General features: G+C 37.4%; 4 protein-coding genes and 1 pseudogene across 5 annotated transcripts; 1 reads left to right on the top strand and 4 right to left on the bottom strand.

The window, feature by feature from the left end:
- The first annotated feature begins 1,167 nt into the window (after positions 1–1,167).
- LOC119987273 (probable serine/threonine-protein kinase WNK10) lies at positions 1,168–4,951 on the top strand. 2 transcript variants are annotated; one of them, XM_038832144.1, is made up of 7 exons: positions 1,168–1,744; positions 2,557–2,594; positions 2,730–2,957; positions 3,045–3,265; positions 3,366–3,523; positions 3,613–4,015; positions 4,122–4,765. In XM_038832144.1, exons 1-7 carry the CDS (start codon positions 1,655–1,657, stop codon positions 4,763–4,765), a joined length of 1,782 nt encoding a protein of 593 aa, XP_038688072.1. In that variant the 5' UTR covers positions 1,168–1,654. The 2 variants fall into 2 exon arrangements, with proteins under 2 accessions (XP_038688072.1, XP_038688073.1); XM_038832145.1 differs by lacking the exon at positions 2,557–2,594 and having other exon boundaries at positions 1,608–1,744; positions 4,122–4,951.
- A 1,140-nt stretch (positions 4,952–6,091) lies between these two features.
- Positions 6,092–8,078, bottom strand: LOC119987244 (protein yippee-like At4g27745). The gene is made up of 3 exons (XM_038832101.1): positions 7,916–8,078; positions 7,401–7,580; positions 6,092–6,542 (listed from the first exon to the last, which is right to left on the bottom strand). The coding sequence occupies exons 2-3, from the start codon at positions 7,491–7,493 to the stop codon at positions 6,315–6,317; spliced, it is 321 nt and encodes a 106-aa protein (XP_038688029.1). The 5' UTR covers positions 7,494–7,580; positions 7,916–8,078; the 3' UTR covers positions 6,092–6,314.
- A 290-nt stretch (positions 8,079–8,368) lies between these two features.
- On the bottom strand, positions 8,369–9,670 carry LOC119987243 (annotated as a pseudogene).
- A 272-nt stretch (positions 9,671–9,942) lies between these two features.
- Positions 9,943–11,992, bottom strand: LOC119987242. Its single transcript, XM_038832100.1, has 3 exons — positions 11,562–11,992; positions 10,367–10,718; positions 9,943–10,268 (listed from the first exon to the last, which is right to left on the bottom strand). Exons 1-3 carry the CDS (start codon positions 11,946–11,948, stop codon positions 10,078–10,080), a joined length of 930 nt encoding a protein of 309 aa, XP_038688028.1. The 5' UTR covers positions 11,949–11,992; the 3' UTR covers positions 9,943–10,077.
- Positions 11,993–12,858: 866 nt separating this feature from the next.
- LOC119986490 (methyltransferase-like protein 17, mitochondrial) lies at positions 12,859–17,362 on the bottom strand. The gene is made up of 12 exons (XM_038831053.1): positions 17,178–17,362; positions 16,827–17,092; positions 16,434–16,507; positions 16,251–16,345; positions 15,490–15,587; positions 15,217–15,300; positions 14,781–14,861; positions 14,596–14,679; positions 14,411–14,506; positions 13,821–13,900; positions 13,591–13,679; positions 12,859–13,414 (listed from the first exon to the last, which is right to left on the bottom strand). Exons 1-12 carry the CDS (start codon positions 17,308–17,310, stop codon positions 13,074–13,076), a joined length of 1,521 nt encoding a protein of 506 aa, XP_038686981.1. The 5' UTR covers positions 17,311–17,362; the 3' UTR covers positions 12,859–13,073.
- Between the last annotated feature and the right edge of the window lie 913 nt (positions 17,363–18,275).

Raw genomic sequence — 18,275 nt, 5'->3', positions numbered from 1 at the left:
AGAGGATGAGGTAAGGTAGTCTTCTTCTTCTGACTATATATGAATAGATAAGTAGTTGCAATGTGGTTATCAGTTTGTTTTCTGTTCTAACCGTAGTACCTACTAATCTAACAGTTTCCATCCAAAGGTGGGAAACAGTAGTTAGTTTATGGATTCTTTGTCAAGTTTTTTGCATGTTGCTCTATGGACCTTTATCACAATTAAGTTCTTGAGATTATAATTTTGGTTATAATAATTAATATGAGCAAAAGAGTCTTAACCCCCCACCAACCCCTTAAGTGAAGCAACATTTGTCAACTATGTTACTTTGTTAGTTGCTATCTATCCCCAATGTTGTGGCGTAATTCTCTCCTAAATGTTCAGACATAACAAGAATCCCTGTCAATTACAATGTCTATCGAGGGGGCCACAAATATTGCAGGTATAATTATCCCTCAAATATCCCCAAAATCATGTTATATTGATTTTGAAAACAAAATAATACTAAATCTAAATTGTTAACTTCTTTTTTTTTTTTAATGAGTGAACCACGAGAGCAGATCCCATCGGATTCCATCCCAAATATAAACTCACGGGTAACATGTAATATTCTTAAATTACATGGGTTGGTTAAGTCTTGGGTTATGACCTAGTGCGTAGATAATATTAAATCGCGTCAGATTGGATGTTAGAAGTTAGAATCACCTCAAATTAATCCTAAACTCTAAATTTGAATGCCTAAATCTTAATGTCATTTAAAAGAAAAAAAAAGGATTTGAGGATGGTTTTGGGGAATTATAGCTAATTGTAAATAAAATAATCATGTCTCCACATATTTTTCATTATATGTACTCGTTTATTTTTATTTTCCTATAAAATGTAAGTAAAAAAAATATGATAAGAGTTTTTCAATTCTATTACAGCTCTTTAACTTTTTCATACAAAAAGACGTACTCAAATTAGAATTCTAAACTGCTCCAACCACAAATTGTTATTAATATTTAGACAATGTTAGAAACATCAAAATATGACTTTCAAAAATCTTTAAATCTATTAAATCTATGTAATATTAAAATAAATATTAATTAAAAGACAAACATATATGATTCATTACACATCCAATACTATACATTAAAAAAAGAGTAAATGGAAAAAAGCGTCACTACACGCGCCCTTTAGCTCGATTCGGCCGTTGCAGCAGTATAAAGGATCCCACGCTTTTCTAGACAATTGCAAATCATCTTTAGCTGTTCTTCAATCTTCCCAATTGATCACCGTTTCGAGATCGTCTTTCCAATCTGCCTCTGGATTTCGAGTTTAATCACCGCCCCTTGCCATTACCGGAAAAGAGATGCGGATAGGGATATGGACGGTGGTGGTGAACTTGGGACTCGTGTAAGAAATATGCGAATTTCAAATAACGGCAAGAGCTCCGCCGACGGAACGGCGTCGGGATCGGATATGTGTTTTGTGTTTGGATGTCGGTTCCGATTTCGATCGGCATTCGATTCTTACTGTGCTGCTTGCGAGGCGTTCTCTGAACAACAGCTTACTTCGGATTCAATGGAGCTCAAGGTTGAGCTCCTTTGATCGACGCTCTTCTCCCTCCCTTTGACGCTTCTCTCTCTCTCCCTCGCTTTCTAGAGAAATTTTTTTCCCTTTTTTGGTGGATATAATGGATTTTTGTTCAAAATTGGTGGTCGGTAAGTTGGAGGTGAACGACGGGGAGGTGGCAGAGAGGGATCCATCTGGCCGTTACGTACGGGTACGTATCTTGTCTTTTTCTTTTTTTTTTGCTATTAAAATTAAGAATTGGACCCTTAAAATCTGTTTGGTTGCCATGAAGTTTGAGGAATGTAACGAAAATCCGAATACAAGCACTGTCTATGATGAATAAAATGGTGTTTATGTATGATGCCTGTATTTGTAAACGATTTTTTTCATTATGTTTTTTCTCCTAGCGCGGGCAAACATGAGCTGTTTTCAATAGTCTTTTTGCAACTTGCTGTAAATCGCTTGACGAGTATTTAGAATTCTTAGGTTAGAATTGAAATTGGTTTGGCTACTAAAATATTTGTTTCTAACAGATTTGTTTTGGTTTTGGCTCTAGATTGTAAATTTCTCATGAGGGACATTGTAATGTTTCTCTATAGCAAAGGGAAAAAATAATTTGTTACGCCCTTTAACTAAGTGATGTCTGTTTGTTCTTTAAATCTTAATGAATAATCTATCTCATTGAACAATAACTCCTGTGTTAGATGTTTAATGAAGAAACAGAATGTTGATTGGATATATTCTTACTTTCATTTGAGAGTAAATGTTAGTTGTTAAACATTTTTGTGTCTTGTTTAAGACTTCTCGAGATGCATTTTGAGCGGCATGAACTCTTTCTGTTTGCATTCCCCCAATATTATGAAAAATGGGGAAGAATCAGACGTGCCTGTAATAAATGTTTGTTTTGAAACCTTATATTGTTTGCTTTGATGGAGTTTGGGGCTTTGTGGGAATGAAATCATGAATTATTTGTTTATCAGATTTAGTGATATAATTTTCTTTTCTTTGTTTTCATTTCGTCAGTATGATGAAATCTTGGGGAAAGGAGCGTTCAAGACTGTGTATGGCTATCCTACCTATCTTCTTTAATTTTTATTGTTTGTCATTCTAGTAATTATTTCCTCAGTGTCTGAAATAGGATCAGCTTCGTTAACTATGCAACTTTTATGTTTTTTATACTCCGTTGTTATGTGTAGATATAAGGCATTTGATGAAGTTGATGGAATTGAAGTTGCATGGAACCAAGTGAATATTGAAGAGGTATTGCAGTCACCAGAACAGCTAGAAAGATTATATTCTGAGGTTCATCTGTTGAAGTTATTAAAGCATGAAAATATCATCAAGTTCTTTTTCTCTTGGGTGGATGACGAGAACAAGACTATTAACATGATAACCGAGTTATTCACTTCTGGGAGTTTGAGGCAGTGAGTTTCATTACAGCTTGAGTTTCCTTTTAATTTTTACTTAGTTTTTGTGTTTGTTTATTTATTGTTTGTGGATATGCGAGTTAGATACCGTAAGAAGCATAAGCATGTTGACATCAAGGCCATCAAGAACTGGGCAAGGCAGATCCTTCGAGGTTTACACTATTTGCATAGTCACAATTCTCCTATCATTCATCGGGACTTGAAATGCGACAACATATTTGTTAATGGTAATAATGGAGAAGTGAAAATTGGGGATCTTGGATTGGCGACAGTCATGCAGCAACCTACAGCTCGAAGTGTTATTGGTAACAGATTCAATATTTAGGAAGTTTTTGGTAATAGCTTCAGTTTATCTTAAAATTCTGTGGCTTTGATCAAACCATCTGATCACTGTCCTTTGAGCAGGTACTCCTGAATTTATGGCTCCAGAGCTCTATGATGAAGAGTACAACGAACTTGTTGACATCTATTCTTTTGGCATGTGCATATTGGAGATGGTAACGTGTGAGTATCCATATAGTGAATGCAGGAATCCAGCACAAATATACAAGAAGGTCACATCTGTAAGTACCTCCTGAAATATGACACAACCCTAGCACTTAATCCCAATTGTATATGATGTAATTGTGATCGCAAAGCATTTTCACTACAGGGTATCAAGCCTGCCTCGCTCTCTAAAGTGAGTGATCCCGAAGTCAAGGAATTCATAGAGAAGTGCCTAGTTCCAGCGCCTATGAGATTGCCAGCTGTGGAGCTCCTGAAAGATCCATTCCTCTGGACTGCAAATTCAAAGGAGCTCCATTGTGAATCTACTCAGTTACCGAATCTCATGACCAAATCAGTTATCCTACCACAACCAGAACCTCTTCCTATGGATATTGATGCTTGTCACAAGAAGTCTTCTGTTGGTTCTTGTGCAAAAGGGTTATCTGAAACCTCTCAATTTTCAACTCTAGAATTCCAGAGCTTCACTGAAAGTAAGGAATTCAGGTTGAGAGGGGAGAAAAATTCTGATAACTTGGTTTCTTTTCATTTACGCATTGCAGATTCATGTGGTGAGTAAATCCATTTTGGTGAAATACGTTGACTTTATGTGTTGACGTTCTTTGTTCTGCAGCTTCTAGTTCTACTTCGAGTGATCTAAAATGCTCTATGTGGCAGGTTGGGCAAAGAACGTCCATTTCCCTTTCTTTATTGATTCTGATACGGCAATTTCAATAGCACAAGAAATGATTGAACAAGTTGATTTGTCAAATGAAGATGTGTCTGTCATTGCTGAGTTGATTGATAACATGATAGTGAAGTTCACATGCAATTGGAATGCGTCACTTGAAAGTACTTTAAGTGAAGCAGATGGATTGTTCGTGCATTCTTCTGTGGTGCAAAAGAATGGGGTCTCGTTGAACAAGGAAAACGCTTCTTCATGTTCTGGTAGTGTGAATGACCATGAAACTCCTGAATTGGACAGTTCAGATATATCTGCTGTGTTCAGTGTCCCAGTTGTCTCTGATGGGAGTACTAACAAGCGTTTGGGATTTTCTAATCATAGTCTTTGTGAGTCCACCAAGAATTCTGATATCTCATTGATTGATTCAAGCTCTGATCCATATAAAACTGTAAGTTTGTCCAGTATCTGCTCTCTATCCCTAGCAGACAAGGATCAACACGACGAGCTAAAGCTGGAGCTTGATGCAATTGATTCACAATATGACCATTGTTTCCAAGAACTCTTGAAAATGAGGGAGGCTGCAGTCGAAAATGCCAAAAAGAGGTGGCTGACAAAGAAGAAAATCTCTGTTATATGACATGCTAGATTTTCATTGTCGGTGAAAGAAGTTTCCTTTGCTCCAATTGTTAGATTTCTTTCTTGTACATTTGCATTGCAGGAAGTTTATTCGTGGGAAAATTGAATTCATATTGGCTTTCATTCAACTATCAAATGTAAACTGAATATTTTTCAACTTCAAATACTTGGTTCCTTTCCCATTTTTAAAATCTTTGAACCTTGTGTTTGAATTCAACATGAGGGAATGGTATCAGTTGTCATCACCATCAGTCCTTTTAGACAAATAAAAATGGAGCTCCTTATCAATAGTTTGTTGAAGTAGCTTCTCAGCAGGCGAGCCACCAAGACTGCATCCCAGCAACATAAAGAGACAGTTCTACCATATGCGGTTTTGTTATGTCAGGTGTGTGTATAGATGATGACTCGAGTTTAGACTAATATCTGAAGGTGTGCTTATGGGAGACAACTCGAGGACTTTAGACTCATATCTGATATCCAAAAGAGTTTGTTGGGTGACAACTCGAGTTTAGACTCATATATGAAGTTCAAAAGAGATTGTTGGGTGACACTCAGGTTTAGACTCATATTTGATGTGCAAAAGAGTTTGCATGGTGTCGTTTGTCACTCTTTCTTGTTTTGTTCTTTCTTAACTACAACGCATCTTTATTGGATACAATGCAGCATTGAGAAACAAGCAGCCTATCTATGAAAGAAGCAGCAGAAGTTGAATAAACAAAATGCTAACAAACGAATTTGGCATGTGTAACTAAGCTACTTCTGACTAATTGGCATTTAGTCAAAATAACAAGGAAACTAGTGAAGAATCAGAGCACATCACACTAGCAATCAATTATGCAAGAACATGATATTCAGATATTCTATCGCATGCTTACATGCAAGAGCTTGTCAATGATAAGATAAACAACAGCCCAACATACCACTCAGACAGTTGAGTGGGCGTAAATCTCGAGAGCTGACGACAAGAATGGATTGAAGCTCATGTGGGTAAAGGACCCAGAAGTGGGACGAACCCACGGAACTAGGATTCAACAAAGAAATATCTCAACTGGTTGGTTCGAACTTCCGACCTCGAAGTTTCATCAAAGGACATTGACATAAAGTTCATAAAAAAGCTACTAGAGTACATAAAGACCTCACAGACTAAGCCACAAATACAGAAAATACTATTAATTGTGAACATCATTTGGCAAAACTCCACTCTAATTAAAAGATAATATGCTGTGATAGACAAAGTAAACAAAAAGACTGAGGAGAATTCATATGATGGTCAAGCAGTCCCAATTCATGATCACAGCCTGTAAAGAGCTACTCTATAACACCAAAATCCATATCAATCATATGAGCATGACGAAGAATTATTCACAATTTATTGACACAATCGATAAACTCCAATTCAATATCCACACAATAAATAACGTACACACATTAATGAACAACAAGAGCAGATTTTCAAATCATGAAAGACTGCCTAGACACAATGGACATGTGTATTATCATCTCTACACTTACAGCAACTTAGGACAAACGATAAGAGACATGCTTGATTGCTACCAGTTTTCCTTGACAATTTTTGACTTCTCGAGAATGAACTTTCCTTCCTTGTACTTCTGGGTTTCCTCATATGCTCTTTCATATTTCCACCCAAGCACCTCTCTGCAATCGCAGCAGTAGATATCAGCAACCGTGTGGAGACCAGTCGTTAATCGTCTGTCCTCCTTTGGCCCCTCCACAATGTTCATCGCATGTGAGAAAAGAAATGCTCGACCATGTCTTCCCTGCACTCAAAATAGAAACACTTATCCTTGCTTACGTCAAACTCTACAAGGAACAGAAATCCAGCAAATCCACAACATGATAAAAAAAGACAGTATAAGAAAATTTATTCTTTTGCAAACTAAATCACTTCAGTTATTCACCTAATATAAGCTAATAAAATTAGAACTACCTTGATCAAGCATTTCTTCTTTTGCATGCAATATCACTTCACTTGTTAACCTTTTGGGAGGAAAAAGGTCTACTGTAATTGGATATTCCTTCTTTTGCACACCAAGTTCATTAACATATTACCCAATATTGAATATATACAGTGGCTAATGTTACTTGAATTTTCTAGAAATTCCTTAATTCTGTCAGGAATTCAATAGTTCCCACACTTCCCTAACATCATTTTCCCTTTTCGTCCCCTTTGCTTAACATCTAGTACCCCGCTCGAGTGGGCGGGACCATAACAAGCCTCTACAGTGTCAACCTTAGTGGTGTTGTGCGATCTACCAAATGGCGAGAGGCTTAGTACTCTAAATCCCACATCGCCAAGGGAAAGAATTGAAATACATAATATAATAAGTCAAACTTTCTAACTAGTAAAAAACACTTTTCGGCCTCAAACTAGTATGGTCTGGTGTTGGACCTAGGAAGACAAAGCCAAGTGGACAAAGGCTTACAAGTGCAGAGGGACGAACTCTTACATACCAAGACTTCAGTTATGTACCCTCTTTTAAAAGCAAGTAGGGGTACTTTCAACATAAGTGTTACTTCCCCCAAATCAAACTTTTGACATGTAATATAAATTACTAACACAAAGTTGAACAAAGGAGCACAACTATATCAGTGTTTGAATCTCTTTGTTAGCTGACCTGAAAAGCCTTTGAAATGACATCATCATGAAAAGCCACATGATTTCTACAACTACAACAACTATACAATCTCGGCCCAACCACCTCTGCCATTTATGATACAGAACAAGCTTCCAAGTGCTTAGTGCTCCAATCCAAATTCCTTTTATATGCCTCTTAAATGTTGTTTTGGCAGGAAATCTATATTCAGAAGAACATGAAATAGTAAAAATTAGAGGATACAAACTTGAGAATATAAGAAAATGATCAGATTGACCAATAATGTTATCGAATTTATAAGACAACAGCACTCTATTGAAAAGGGGTACTGGGTACATGATCAGTTCAATGAATGGACTAAAACCCATCAAAGCACACACGAAAACCACTTAGAAATGCAAAACCCAGAAAGAAAATTCAAACTTTTTTGCTCGAGAATTGTGAATTGGAAAAAACCCCAAATTATACTAGCAGACCAATGAATGCAAATATTAGCTTCAGAAACATAAGGGAAATTATGATCATAAGGGACTAACCTGCCCAAATAGCCAAAGCAACAAGAGTATAACTGGTTCACAGAGGGGGAGAGAGAGAGAGAGAGTTTTAGGGTTCTGACTTCTAAGAGGGCTGTTCCAGTTGTATCGAAGGAATTTGGTGGATTCTAATGGCAAGACGACAAGTTGCGTTTCTATAGATGTCAGTAAAATTAATTAAAAAGGGGTCAAATCAGGAAAACTGAAAAAGCCATGTACTTTGAAGAAAATTTCAAACAAACCCGTCATCTTTTTTTTTGACTAGACAAGCCCCTTTAATTTACAACTACTATTTTTAATAAGGACCCAAGATTTAATGATGATTTGAGTTAAGAACTTAAGCAAACCAATACTCAAAATAGACGGATTTGTTTTGCTTGAAATATAATACAAGGTGTTCTTTGACACTTTCTTTAAACTTACATTATTTTCTCAGATCTTATCCCATGCACCAAGTAATCACATACTATTCCCATTTTATTAAAATAGAAGTCATGTCATATATTCTTCGCACATCAACATCGATTTAACGAAAGTTTGATGTAAGGGCTTACGTAAACCAATATACAGAGAAAATGAGCTTGTTTGGTCCGAAATATAGTAGATGGGCCTTTTTGAAGGAAATTTTTTTTCCAAAGTACATCGTCCTTTTCTGATATTATCCAAAAATAATTTCAAGTTGGGGGTCCATCACATGATGCCTTTACTCACTGCACAAATTGCAGATCCAATAATAGCTGTCATGAACACTGAGAATCTGTCATATGGTGAAGAGGGAAGAAGAAGGAGGAGGTTGTGGGTTCGAACACTGAGAATCTGTCATATGGTGAAGAGGAAGAAGAAGAAGGAGGTTGTGGGATTGAACCAAAAACTGTTGGGCAAGAGGGTCCTGCTGCTGTGTCCGGCAACGGAGAAGGACCATAAGAAGGTGAAAAATGCAGAGCCATTCCCAGGCACAGATATATGCAGCTTCTGCTTCTTCTCACAGTGCCCTGCCTTTCCACTGGTGAAGTAATGTTAAACAATGAGTTTCCGTTGTCCATGTACAAGATTGGATCTTTAAGGCTGCAGGTTTTGAAGGATTGTTCTGTCACTTGAATCACTGAATCTTGACTTGGTGGGTACAAGAACACTGCATACAAACACTCTGCATACAAACACCATACAAAAAAAAACCCATATGAGAATTCTTGAATGAACAATGGCAATCAAGAATCACATGAGTGAAAGAAAAAAAATACTTACAGAGGGAATCTCCAAGCCTGAAAGTGTGAAACTTAGGCCACTTTGTGTAGATTTGTGAGTCTATTGAGGGTTGGTATTCCCCATGAATCTAAATCTCCTACCTTGTACTGATAGCAGAAAACTTGGGGTTGCATCTACAGTAGTAGGAGCCAGAAAGCACACAAGAACTTGTAGTAACTTGGAGTTCTTAGATTGGCATTTGGCCATTTCTTCTGAACCCAGAAACTTGAGGTTTTTTTTTTTCTTTTTTTTTTTCCTTAAAGCTCTTCAGGCTCAAGAGACTGAAGAGATACTGGTGAGAACATAAACAAACAGGTTGTCTGTGACTTAACATATTGTATGTCCAAAGGACAAGCAAATATGACGTCCTTGAGAGAGCTAATGTTGGTAGAATACAATAATTTTGCTACCAAAATCACATGGGCCAGTTGTATAATCATCTCATCATGTGGAGAGAGAAGGGGGCCATCAGAGAATTGTCTCCCCTCACATGCTTAGTATTCTTAAAATTTTCAGTCTCCACATGATTATATTATAGATTTATACTGCATATTATTGTCATGAGCAAGTTTCTTACAGAGTGCCCTGTTTATGCAAAATTGGCCATGAAGGTTTCCTCTAAATAATTGGCTATGATGTATGATTTCTTCTCTTTAAAACAAAATTTTTAAAAAAATGACAGCATATTCAATTTGAGCCTGCTTGAACTTACGGGCTTTTCTTTCCTTGTCTAGGCCCATCAAGTTGTCTATCCTTAGCATCTCAGTAGTCAGTACTCATACTCGTAAGAGTAAAACATAAACATATAGTAAAGGTAGACTAATGAAATAAGCAATATGTAGCATCTCAGTACACATACTTGTATCCCCGGAATGAATTGGAACCGATACATATGACACCTTGAGACTCTTCACCTTGTGTTACTCTTTTGAAGCAGATCTCATGGGAAAGGGACTTAAGAGCATCATCTTGAAGCAGAAATCGATAGCGACAGCAGCGAAAACAAAAATCAAAAGATTCTCAGATATACGCAGTGCGCCATCATAAAAGTGTGATAAGAAGCTCTCAGTGTTTAGTTCCAATGGAGGCCCTCTACCCAGTGTACCAAGACCTGCATTGCAAAATTGGTTTTCCTTTCAGTTCAAAACAGTTTAGGTTTCATGCACTGCAACACATGCTTGACAAATTCGTTCAGAAATGTTATCAAACCTTTAACGATGCTAAAAGCTGCGGCTGTCCCTGTCTTGAGCTGAATATTGTCCAAGTCTCTCCTTACTGTATATCGAAATGTAACGCCGAATAATGCACAGCTAGCAAAGGTGATTGCTAAGGGGAGTATCAGCTGAGAACTGCTGGTAACCTGGGTAAAGCAAATGGGGAGCCCTGCAATAGTTCCAACTACTGCAGATATGGAAGCTGCTTTTACAGATTCCCATCTCTCTTCATCCCTGTTAAGCCCATCACTTCCATTTCCAACTTCCTTGGTGGCTTGCAAGATAGAACGTTCGGCTTCATCGATCATGGATCTTGCTACTGAGATCTCACGCTGACATTCTGCAACCTTTGAATTGTATCAATTCACACATTAATATCAACTACAATTTCTAAATAAGTGAGCATATCACAGCCTGTCAAAGAAGCAAGGGTATAATTGTGGTAAAATAATTTTCTGATTCTCTACAAATCCATAGGGCTCATAACAAGACCAATCCAAGTATCTGGGCATGAAAAAAATGGAGCACGATATATCTTTTCCGAAAATACCATTGATTTGAATCTCAGTCAACAACAGAATACAAGACTGTCTGTTTCTAAACATAGTTTCCAATAAATAAAACTAACATGCAATTCAACAAAGAAAACAAGAAGCAATTCCACCACAAGTGAATTACTGGTTCATCATCAGCTTCTCATTTGGCCAACCACTGTTTCGAAAACCCAAAATCAGGGACCAAATGCTACTTCTCATCCTACCGACTTATTCTCTTTACCACTGTTCATTATACTTCCCAACAGACACACAGCACATCAAAATGAACATAAAAGAAGTAAAAAGGCTAATCTAATATACAAAACACGAGCATTCAAGCAGCAAATTTTCAAAGCAATATTAGTTATGGAAAATCCACACTGACTAGCCGAAAAGGGGAAATCTTTTTACTGTCAAGAAGACTATTCTAACGATGAACATACAGAGTTACCCATAACATTAAACTTCGCAGCTTGATAAGAAACAAAATTCAATCAGACTTCACAATATTTTACAATCTTTAGTACAGTATGCAACTCATACACACTTCATGGAGAATTAAAAAAATAATACTCCAAATGAAACATAAAACCCATTAAACTTTTTATACTCCAAATGAAGGAGTGAAACATCAAAACCCATAAATCAACAGACCTCAGAAGCTTTGATTTCAAGCTGGTTGATGTAATTCCTCAACAACTTTTCCTCAAGTTCCCGTTTTTCAATCTCCGCAAGCTCTCTCTTGGCAATCTCTACCCTCCGCGACGCCTTCTCCAATCCCTCGAGCAAATCCCTGTTCTCTTCTCTATTTAAAATTTCCCCCACCTGCTGGTCGACCATACCAGACAGTGCATCCTTCAAGCTATCACCATTTGTTTCTCTCGCTCCCGAGTCGCTTCTGCATTTGAATAGCGGAGCTCGAGGGAGGGAAGTGATAGTTTGGGCCCCATCGAAGAGTTTCGTGCGCGTTACCGACCAGAAATAGGGATGTTTAGGGCTTGGAGAAAGAAGCGGAGAAGGATTGACGGTCGCGATGGGCATGGTGTTTTCAGTGCAGGCTATCCTTGGATGGCAGCTGTGTGGACTGTAGTCTAATTGAATTAATCCATTTTAATACAGTAAATAATTTTAAAATTTTCATTAAAAAACAAATAAGTACATAAAATTTTACATTTTCTTCTTTTAGAAATAACAAATTCATTAAAAATAAACATAGTAAATTTGAGACCATGGATGCAAACAATTTCAACAAATGTAAATCATAGCTCTTGAGGAGGAATCGGATTCTCATATCCTTAATTCTGCTATGATGTCTAATGTGTATTGCTTATCACCATTTGGTCACATAATTGATGTGATTAGATCGATGACAGTTATTATGATAATGGTACGCTTTCAGTATGCTCCTCGAACATGTAACTCAGTAACACATATACTAACTAATCGTTCAAAGGAATTTAGTGTTTTTCGAGGTTTAGTTCGAGAATAATCCTTCATGTATTTCGTACATTATTATGGAGGGAGTGGTTTTTTCTCCTCTAATGAAATATTTTGATCAAAAAAAAAAAAACATGTACTTATCATTTATAATGTTTCAAAGAATAATGCTTAAAACCCCCAAAAGATCCTCATTTAATGTGTAATGTTGGATGTGAAGTGAGCCGTATATATGTAGTTTTAATGAATGACTAGTTTAATGCCACACAGATTTAGAGAACTTTTGGGAATGATAATTTTTGGAGAACTTTTGGGAATGATATTTTGGAGGTCTCTAACATTATCTTTTTTTAAATTCATATCCCAATGGTAAATGGCAAATCTTTAATGATGGGCCTTTGTGGCCCTCATAATTATGGGCCTCCTATAAGGCCCTTGTAGTCCTCTATTCACTTTGATATAGTAACTGATAAAGGCTTCTAATACATAGATGGATTGTATACACTATACATCATCCCTGTATCAATGTTTTTTCAATTCAATTGCTCATTCAATATTGGTACAAAGAATGCTTCTTGTATGACCATTCAAAGTAGGTCATTCAGAAAAGGGTAACAACAAGCAAAATACATATTGCCAACATCAAAGAATAAATACCATCAACATTTAAGCGGCATTAGCATTTACAATGACCAATAAGGCTCCTACTATTTGCAGGGATTAAGAACTTCAAAAAGGCCATAAATCACCCCATAGAGATCTTCGAGCCTGATGGTGTAACGTAGGGTTCTTACTCTTTGTCATGACTACGTGCTCAAAAGATCCCTCAGAGCCATCACGCGTAACTGATCTGCAGACATCCATGTGAACCTGTTTGCCCCTCCTAACAGGGCTGAAAATAATACGTCCCCAACCTCCCCCGAGATCAGCATGAGCTCGTTCTTCTTCCTCTTCCTCGTTTTCCTCTTCGTCTTCGTCATCATCAGCATCAATTTCAACGTCAGAATCATTGGCTGCTCGATCATATTCTTTGTACGGAACAATTTCAGTTTGCATTTTAATGAAGTCCTCTGCAAGGTCCAAAAAGAAAAGCAATTGGGAAAATGAAACAGAATTCAGAATCCCATAAAACAGAGGAAAAAACAGCCTCTATCCGCAAAAAAAAAGAAAAAAGAAAAACAACAACAACAACAACAATGACCCACTTCTAAGCAAGGTTGTTAAGGTACAAAATGTTGAGACATACCATAATCAATCACCAGATCTTCCGGTTTTCTTTTCGCAAGCTGCTCCTTTAAAGTCTCAAATGTCATTCCATCAAGAGGCCAAGGTTTCCTACTCATACAACAAAATGCAAAAAAAAACATTAGGAGCAGAAAATATAGCCTCTCATTATTTTAAAATATTATCTTTGTTGCTTTTTATCGGCTGAGTTGAGGGGTGTATGGCATAATGGAACGACTAAAATGTACTAACTGAGGCCGTTGTCCTCGTCTGAAAGCAATGTAGCTGAATTTTTCATCTTCAAATCCACGTAAAGGGTCCCCTTTAGAACGCTGCAAAAAAGAGTTATGGACTTTCAATGACAAATTCCCTTTTGAGTTTGACATAGAGCTAAAACAGACACACAGCACAACTTTAATATAGCTTGTCCCAAAAATCCTGAAACCTGTAGCCATGACCATGTAAAGGCACTCGCGAGCAGCAAGAAATCATTTTCAATCCGATTTATCCTTAAATCATGAAAACTTAATACCTAACTCGCATGAATATAATAAAATGTAAGTATGGCAGTGGAAAAGATAACAGAACAGGACAAGACTGAACCCCCAAATTACCTATCCTCATCTTTCAAATACAATTTTAAAAAAAGCAGATACTCCGGATACACAAATGTCAAGGACTCAAGGTATTGTGCGGTTATATCACTAAGTGGGACAAGAAAAAAGGGATATAGATACAAATAAGCCACATCTAAGAAGCAAAATGTAGAGATTGATACTCTTGGCAATAAAACTCACAAATGCCCTATGGCTAAACAGCTCATGAAGCGGATAAGGAGTAACCTTGTATACACGTTGTGATGATGTTCTCTGCAAACGCTGAACAAAGTGACAATATTTCCCAGAATTCTCCAACGGACAACGCCCATCATGGGGGCACTGCATTGAGAATTTTATTGAGATACATATAAAAACAAATAAAAAAAATCGGAGAAGTTGTTTTAACCAGTGAAGAAGAGTGGACTTACAGGAGCAACTATATATGCGCCACTTTTGAGATCTACCAAGTCTTTACCGGCTTTACTGTTTGCTTTCATAGATTTACGGCATTTCTAAGAAATCAGAATAGGCTATTACAAGTATGGAAAATATAAAACGAATATTTTATGCATCTCGAGTAAACCTCTGGCAGAACTCAGAGGGTACAACATACCCTTTTCTCCATCCATAATATATGAGATCGCATCTGAGATATGATATTAGACCCATGTGGCGTCCCTGGTTCAACTAAAACCTGCCCGTGCATTTGAAGTTTTCAGTAAGAAAATATGGAAAGAATATCAATCACAAATCTGTAAGTCCAAATGAAACTCCTTTGATTCAATGAAATTATCCAAATCTACAAAATAGATACACAGGTTCTTTCAAAACCAACGTCAAAATAGATACAACGCAAGGACATGTGTGACTCTTCTTAAACATTAAGTAGTGACTGTCGCTTCCAACTCTCTCAAAGTCAAACACATGAGTGCATTAAAGAGATAATGAGCAAGAGCAACAAGTCGATGCAGAGAAGGAATTTTCCATTGTTGGTTATGAAGAATAGATGGATTAAGATATCAAATTCAACAACTTGAAAGAAATCATACCAAAACATCTTGTGTAAGATCCCAAAGCTGGCGGACAATAGTAATTCTGTCCTGTAGTGATGGTAACTCTCCAAGCACATAAGACTGAAAACCGGAGCAGAAAATTAACATAAATATCCCTGAAAAGTAATAAGTGATAAAATGTCTGGAGTATAGACTATACGGGTTTGACAAAGATTACTAAGGCAAAAACATGTCACTGGCTATAATTATGCCACATCAAAACATAAACAACGTCCAGCTCACAAGAGAACTTTAAAGAATACAACTTACAGCAATTACAAGGTCATGCTTTCTCTCTGACTTTTTGATCTTTTTGGTCAGTGCTTCAATACTACCATAGCCATGAATTATTGGCAGATTTTTCATACCTGGAACAATTAGATAGTGTTAACCTCAAATTTTCCTTGCCTCTTTTCTGTACGAAATAAAGAGGGAAACAATGGAAGAAGACCATCAAAAACAAAACGCATAAGAATCCTCGACAGAGTATGATGATTTAAAAATACAATTTAAAAGGAAATAATGCAATTCAAATCACGCCTTAATAATCACTAGCACAGCTATATGTTTGAATTCCTAAACAGAAAGAGATGCTAAACATTCTTCTACTTTTGAGAAGTAGATTTACTAAAAGCGATTTGTAGCTAGAACACATAAGAACTAATGTTAGTTTGGCTTTCTCACGCAAATAAATGCACTACCCATCAGACAAGTGTAGCAAATCCAAAAACTGTGAAATACACACAAAATTTATCTCGATATAGCAGCTCATAATGGATTAGGCATTAGGCCATCAGCAAAGGTAATTATAAAGAAACTTGGAATTCAAGATATCACATGGCTCTATCGTTTTCAATACAACATACCAGGACTGTCCAGTGTTTTGAACCCTTGCTTCTACGAATGAAAGAAGCAGTCATAAACTAATACATTCTACCACAGCTGACAAGATCTCTTCAAGATGACAAAACTTTGAATATTCGTACCATTTGCAATGAATAATGATAAAAATAACAGAATACTAAAATTACCTTGTATAAGACTCCGACCTGCCCGCTGCATCGATTGGGATGGCTCCACTAAGTTCACCTTCTCCAAAGACTGTGGCCACACTTCTCTCGTTGCCCTATCAGATTTATAGTGAATCAAAATTCATTACTTCGTAAAAAATGTAGCGAAATTCTCACCACATAACTGAAGGTAACCCAATTTACCACAAAGCTGAACCAGTACCAGCACCAAAATCCAAGACTTTTGTTGGAGAGAAATCTGGTAGTCTTCTTCGAACCTAAAAAGTTGCATCAAATTGTGAACAGGGATATGCAGTCATCCACTTAAAGGGAAAAATCTCCATTTAGTTTTCAAGAAACCAGAGTACATGCGAGTAAACTTTTCCACCCTATTCTTGCCCAAGTTCTAAACACTTCTTCTAGTTCATCAGCCTAAAATTTCCCAGCAACCAAACAAAATATTAACGCCATTCTAACAACACCAAACAACCAGCCAAAAAATGGACGACCCATTTCTTCATACCTTCGAAAGACAATTTTATCCACCTCAATTATATGAAAGAATAACATTCAAGGTGTTATTATCAGCTTTAGTACCTCACTTAAGACTCTGTAGCAGGCAGAGTAGTTAGCGGGCATGCGAGAGGCAATATAAGCAGCAGTCTGGCGGTCTTTGTACTCAAGCCCGATGTCACCATAACCGCTTTTGATTTTCCAGCGTTTGGATCCCTCCATAGATTTCATAGGGTCCTCCACTAGCTCCCTCGATGTCGTTGCCGCGAGTTGCAGATTGACTTCCTTGATTTCACAGAATGACTCTGATAATCTCATCACCTCCCGCCTCATGTGCGGATCATCTTGCTCTAATAAATCCATTGAAGAGGTTAATAAGACAATAAGTACAGATAATTGCACACATTTATATATCCGTATGTAGAACGAAATTACCTTTGATGTATCGTTTGATGGCGCGGCGGAGGCGGACTGGGACGACGAGGCATCCTTTGGATTGCTTGGCTGCGGAGCGGAGAGTCTCTGGTGTGAAGATCTTTTGAGCGGTTTCTGTGACGACTGACGCCATTATTGGAGATGAGCTTCGTTTCCCGTACTCGCCTCCTCGGAGAAGGTTATGCTGTTTGAGGTTTTGCTGTCTCGGGTAGGGTTTAGGCCCGTTGTATATTGGGCTTTCAGGCCCGTATATCAATTCCTAAAGCCCTACTGCATGTTCAAGGTCTTGGATTCTTTCTTGGGCTAGAAAGGAAATGAGCCCACCAAATGCATGACAGAATCGGCCCGTCAATCTAATTCTTAAAGCCCAGCCCCTACTAATACAAGCTATGCATTTGAAAGATTTCATTCTAACTAAACCAACTCGACCTTCCGCAAAGAGGAGGAAATAGTATTATATTGTTATGGCAGTTTTTAAGCATCCTTTTGGAATCAAAATCTTAACAATTTTGTGTTTTTTGCCATTTTTTTTTTCTCATCATCCAAACAACGTAAATGTTATTTCTTAAATTTGACCAAAACCTGGACCTAAACTTAAGGAGCTTGAATGCTGGACCAAGCATGATTCAGGAGAAGACTGCTAACTGAAATTTAGTTCAGATGAGAAGTATGGAAATGAGAGAGGGATTGTCCTCACCCGCATGGTTTTGTTTTTAAAATGACAAACAATATGATTAGCTGTCATTGTAGATCCAACTCCCTTTTGTTGTCTATTTTGAGACTTTAAGACCCGTACGATTTTGTAACTCCCTCATCCATAACCATAATTTTAAATACCATGTAATACCACCAGTTCTACCGGGAAAACCGTGAACCTGCAGCAGCCACCCAAACAAAATACCGTAAATGCTCCAAACCGTGGAAACCGTATATTGAACCGTTAAATCGCGAACAAACCACGAACCGTCGGTATTAGAAAAACCCTGCTGATTTGTGACAAACAACGATTTCATAAAAGGTTCAAAAGTCACGAAGAGAAACAAGGAGACGGTATCACAGAGAACGAAGAGAAACTAGGAGAGGAGTGCACAGTCCCGA

Source organism: Tripterygium wilfordii, chromosome 20, assembly GCF_013401445.1.
Source record: "Tripterygium wilfordii isolate XIE 37 chromosome 20, ASM1340144v1, whole genome shotgun sequence".
In the NCBI taxonomy this organism is placed as follows: domain Eukaryota; kingdom Viridiplantae; phylum Streptophyta; class Magnoliopsida; order Celastrales; family Celastraceae; genus Tripterygium; species Tripterygium wilfordii.
This window is presented reverse-complemented; position numbering and strand designations above follow the sequence as displayed.

Bases quoted from the DNA above. Each gene is read 5' to 3' on its own strand.
- LOC119987273 (XM_038832144.1), top strand. From the start codon at position 1,655: ATGGATTTTTGTTCAAAATTGGTGGTCGGTAAGTTGGAGGTGAACGAC. The intron at 2,958-3,044 runs GTGAGTTTCATT...TATGCGAGTTAG, and splicing joins ACTTCTGGGAGTTTGAGGCA to ATACCGTAAGAAGCATAAGC. The intron at 4,016-4,121 runs GTGAGTAAATCC...TCTATGTGGCAG, and splicing joins ACGCATTGCAGATTCATGTG to GTTGGGCAAAGAACGTCCAT.
- LOC119987242 (XM_038832100.1), bottom strand. From the start codon at position 11,948: ATGCCCATCGCGACCGTCAATCCTTCTCCGCTTCTTTCTCCAAGCCCT. The intron at 10,719-11,561 runs GTCTGTTGATTT...TACAATTCAAAG, and splicing joins TTGAAATCAAAGCTTCTGAG to GTTGCAGAATGTCAGCGTGA. The intron at 10,269-10,366 runs GTTTGATAACAT...TTTGCAATGCAG, and splicing joins AGCTTTTAGCATCGTTAAAG to GTCTTGGTACACTGGGTAGA.
- LOC119987244 (XM_038832101.1), bottom strand. From the start codon at position 7,493: ATGGCAGAGGTGGTTGGGCCGAGATTGTATAGTTGTTGTAGTTGTAGA. The intron at 6,543-7,400 runs GTCAGCTAACAA...TTTTGAGTGCAG, and splicing joins TCATTTCAAAGGCTTTTCAG to GGAAGACATGGTCGAGCATT.
- LOC119986490 (XM_038831053.1), bottom strand. From the start codon at position 17,310: ATGGCGTCAGTCGTCACAGAAACCGCTCAAAAGATCTTCACACCAGAG. The intron at 14,862-15,216 runs GTATGATTTCTT...ATGCACGGGCAG, and splicing joins ATCTTACACAAGATGTTTTG to GTTTTAGTTGAACCAGGGAC. The intron at 13,901-14,410 runs GTTACTCCTTAT...TCTTTTTTGCAG, and splicing joins CATCACAACGTGTATACAAG to CGTTCTAAAGGGGACCCTTT.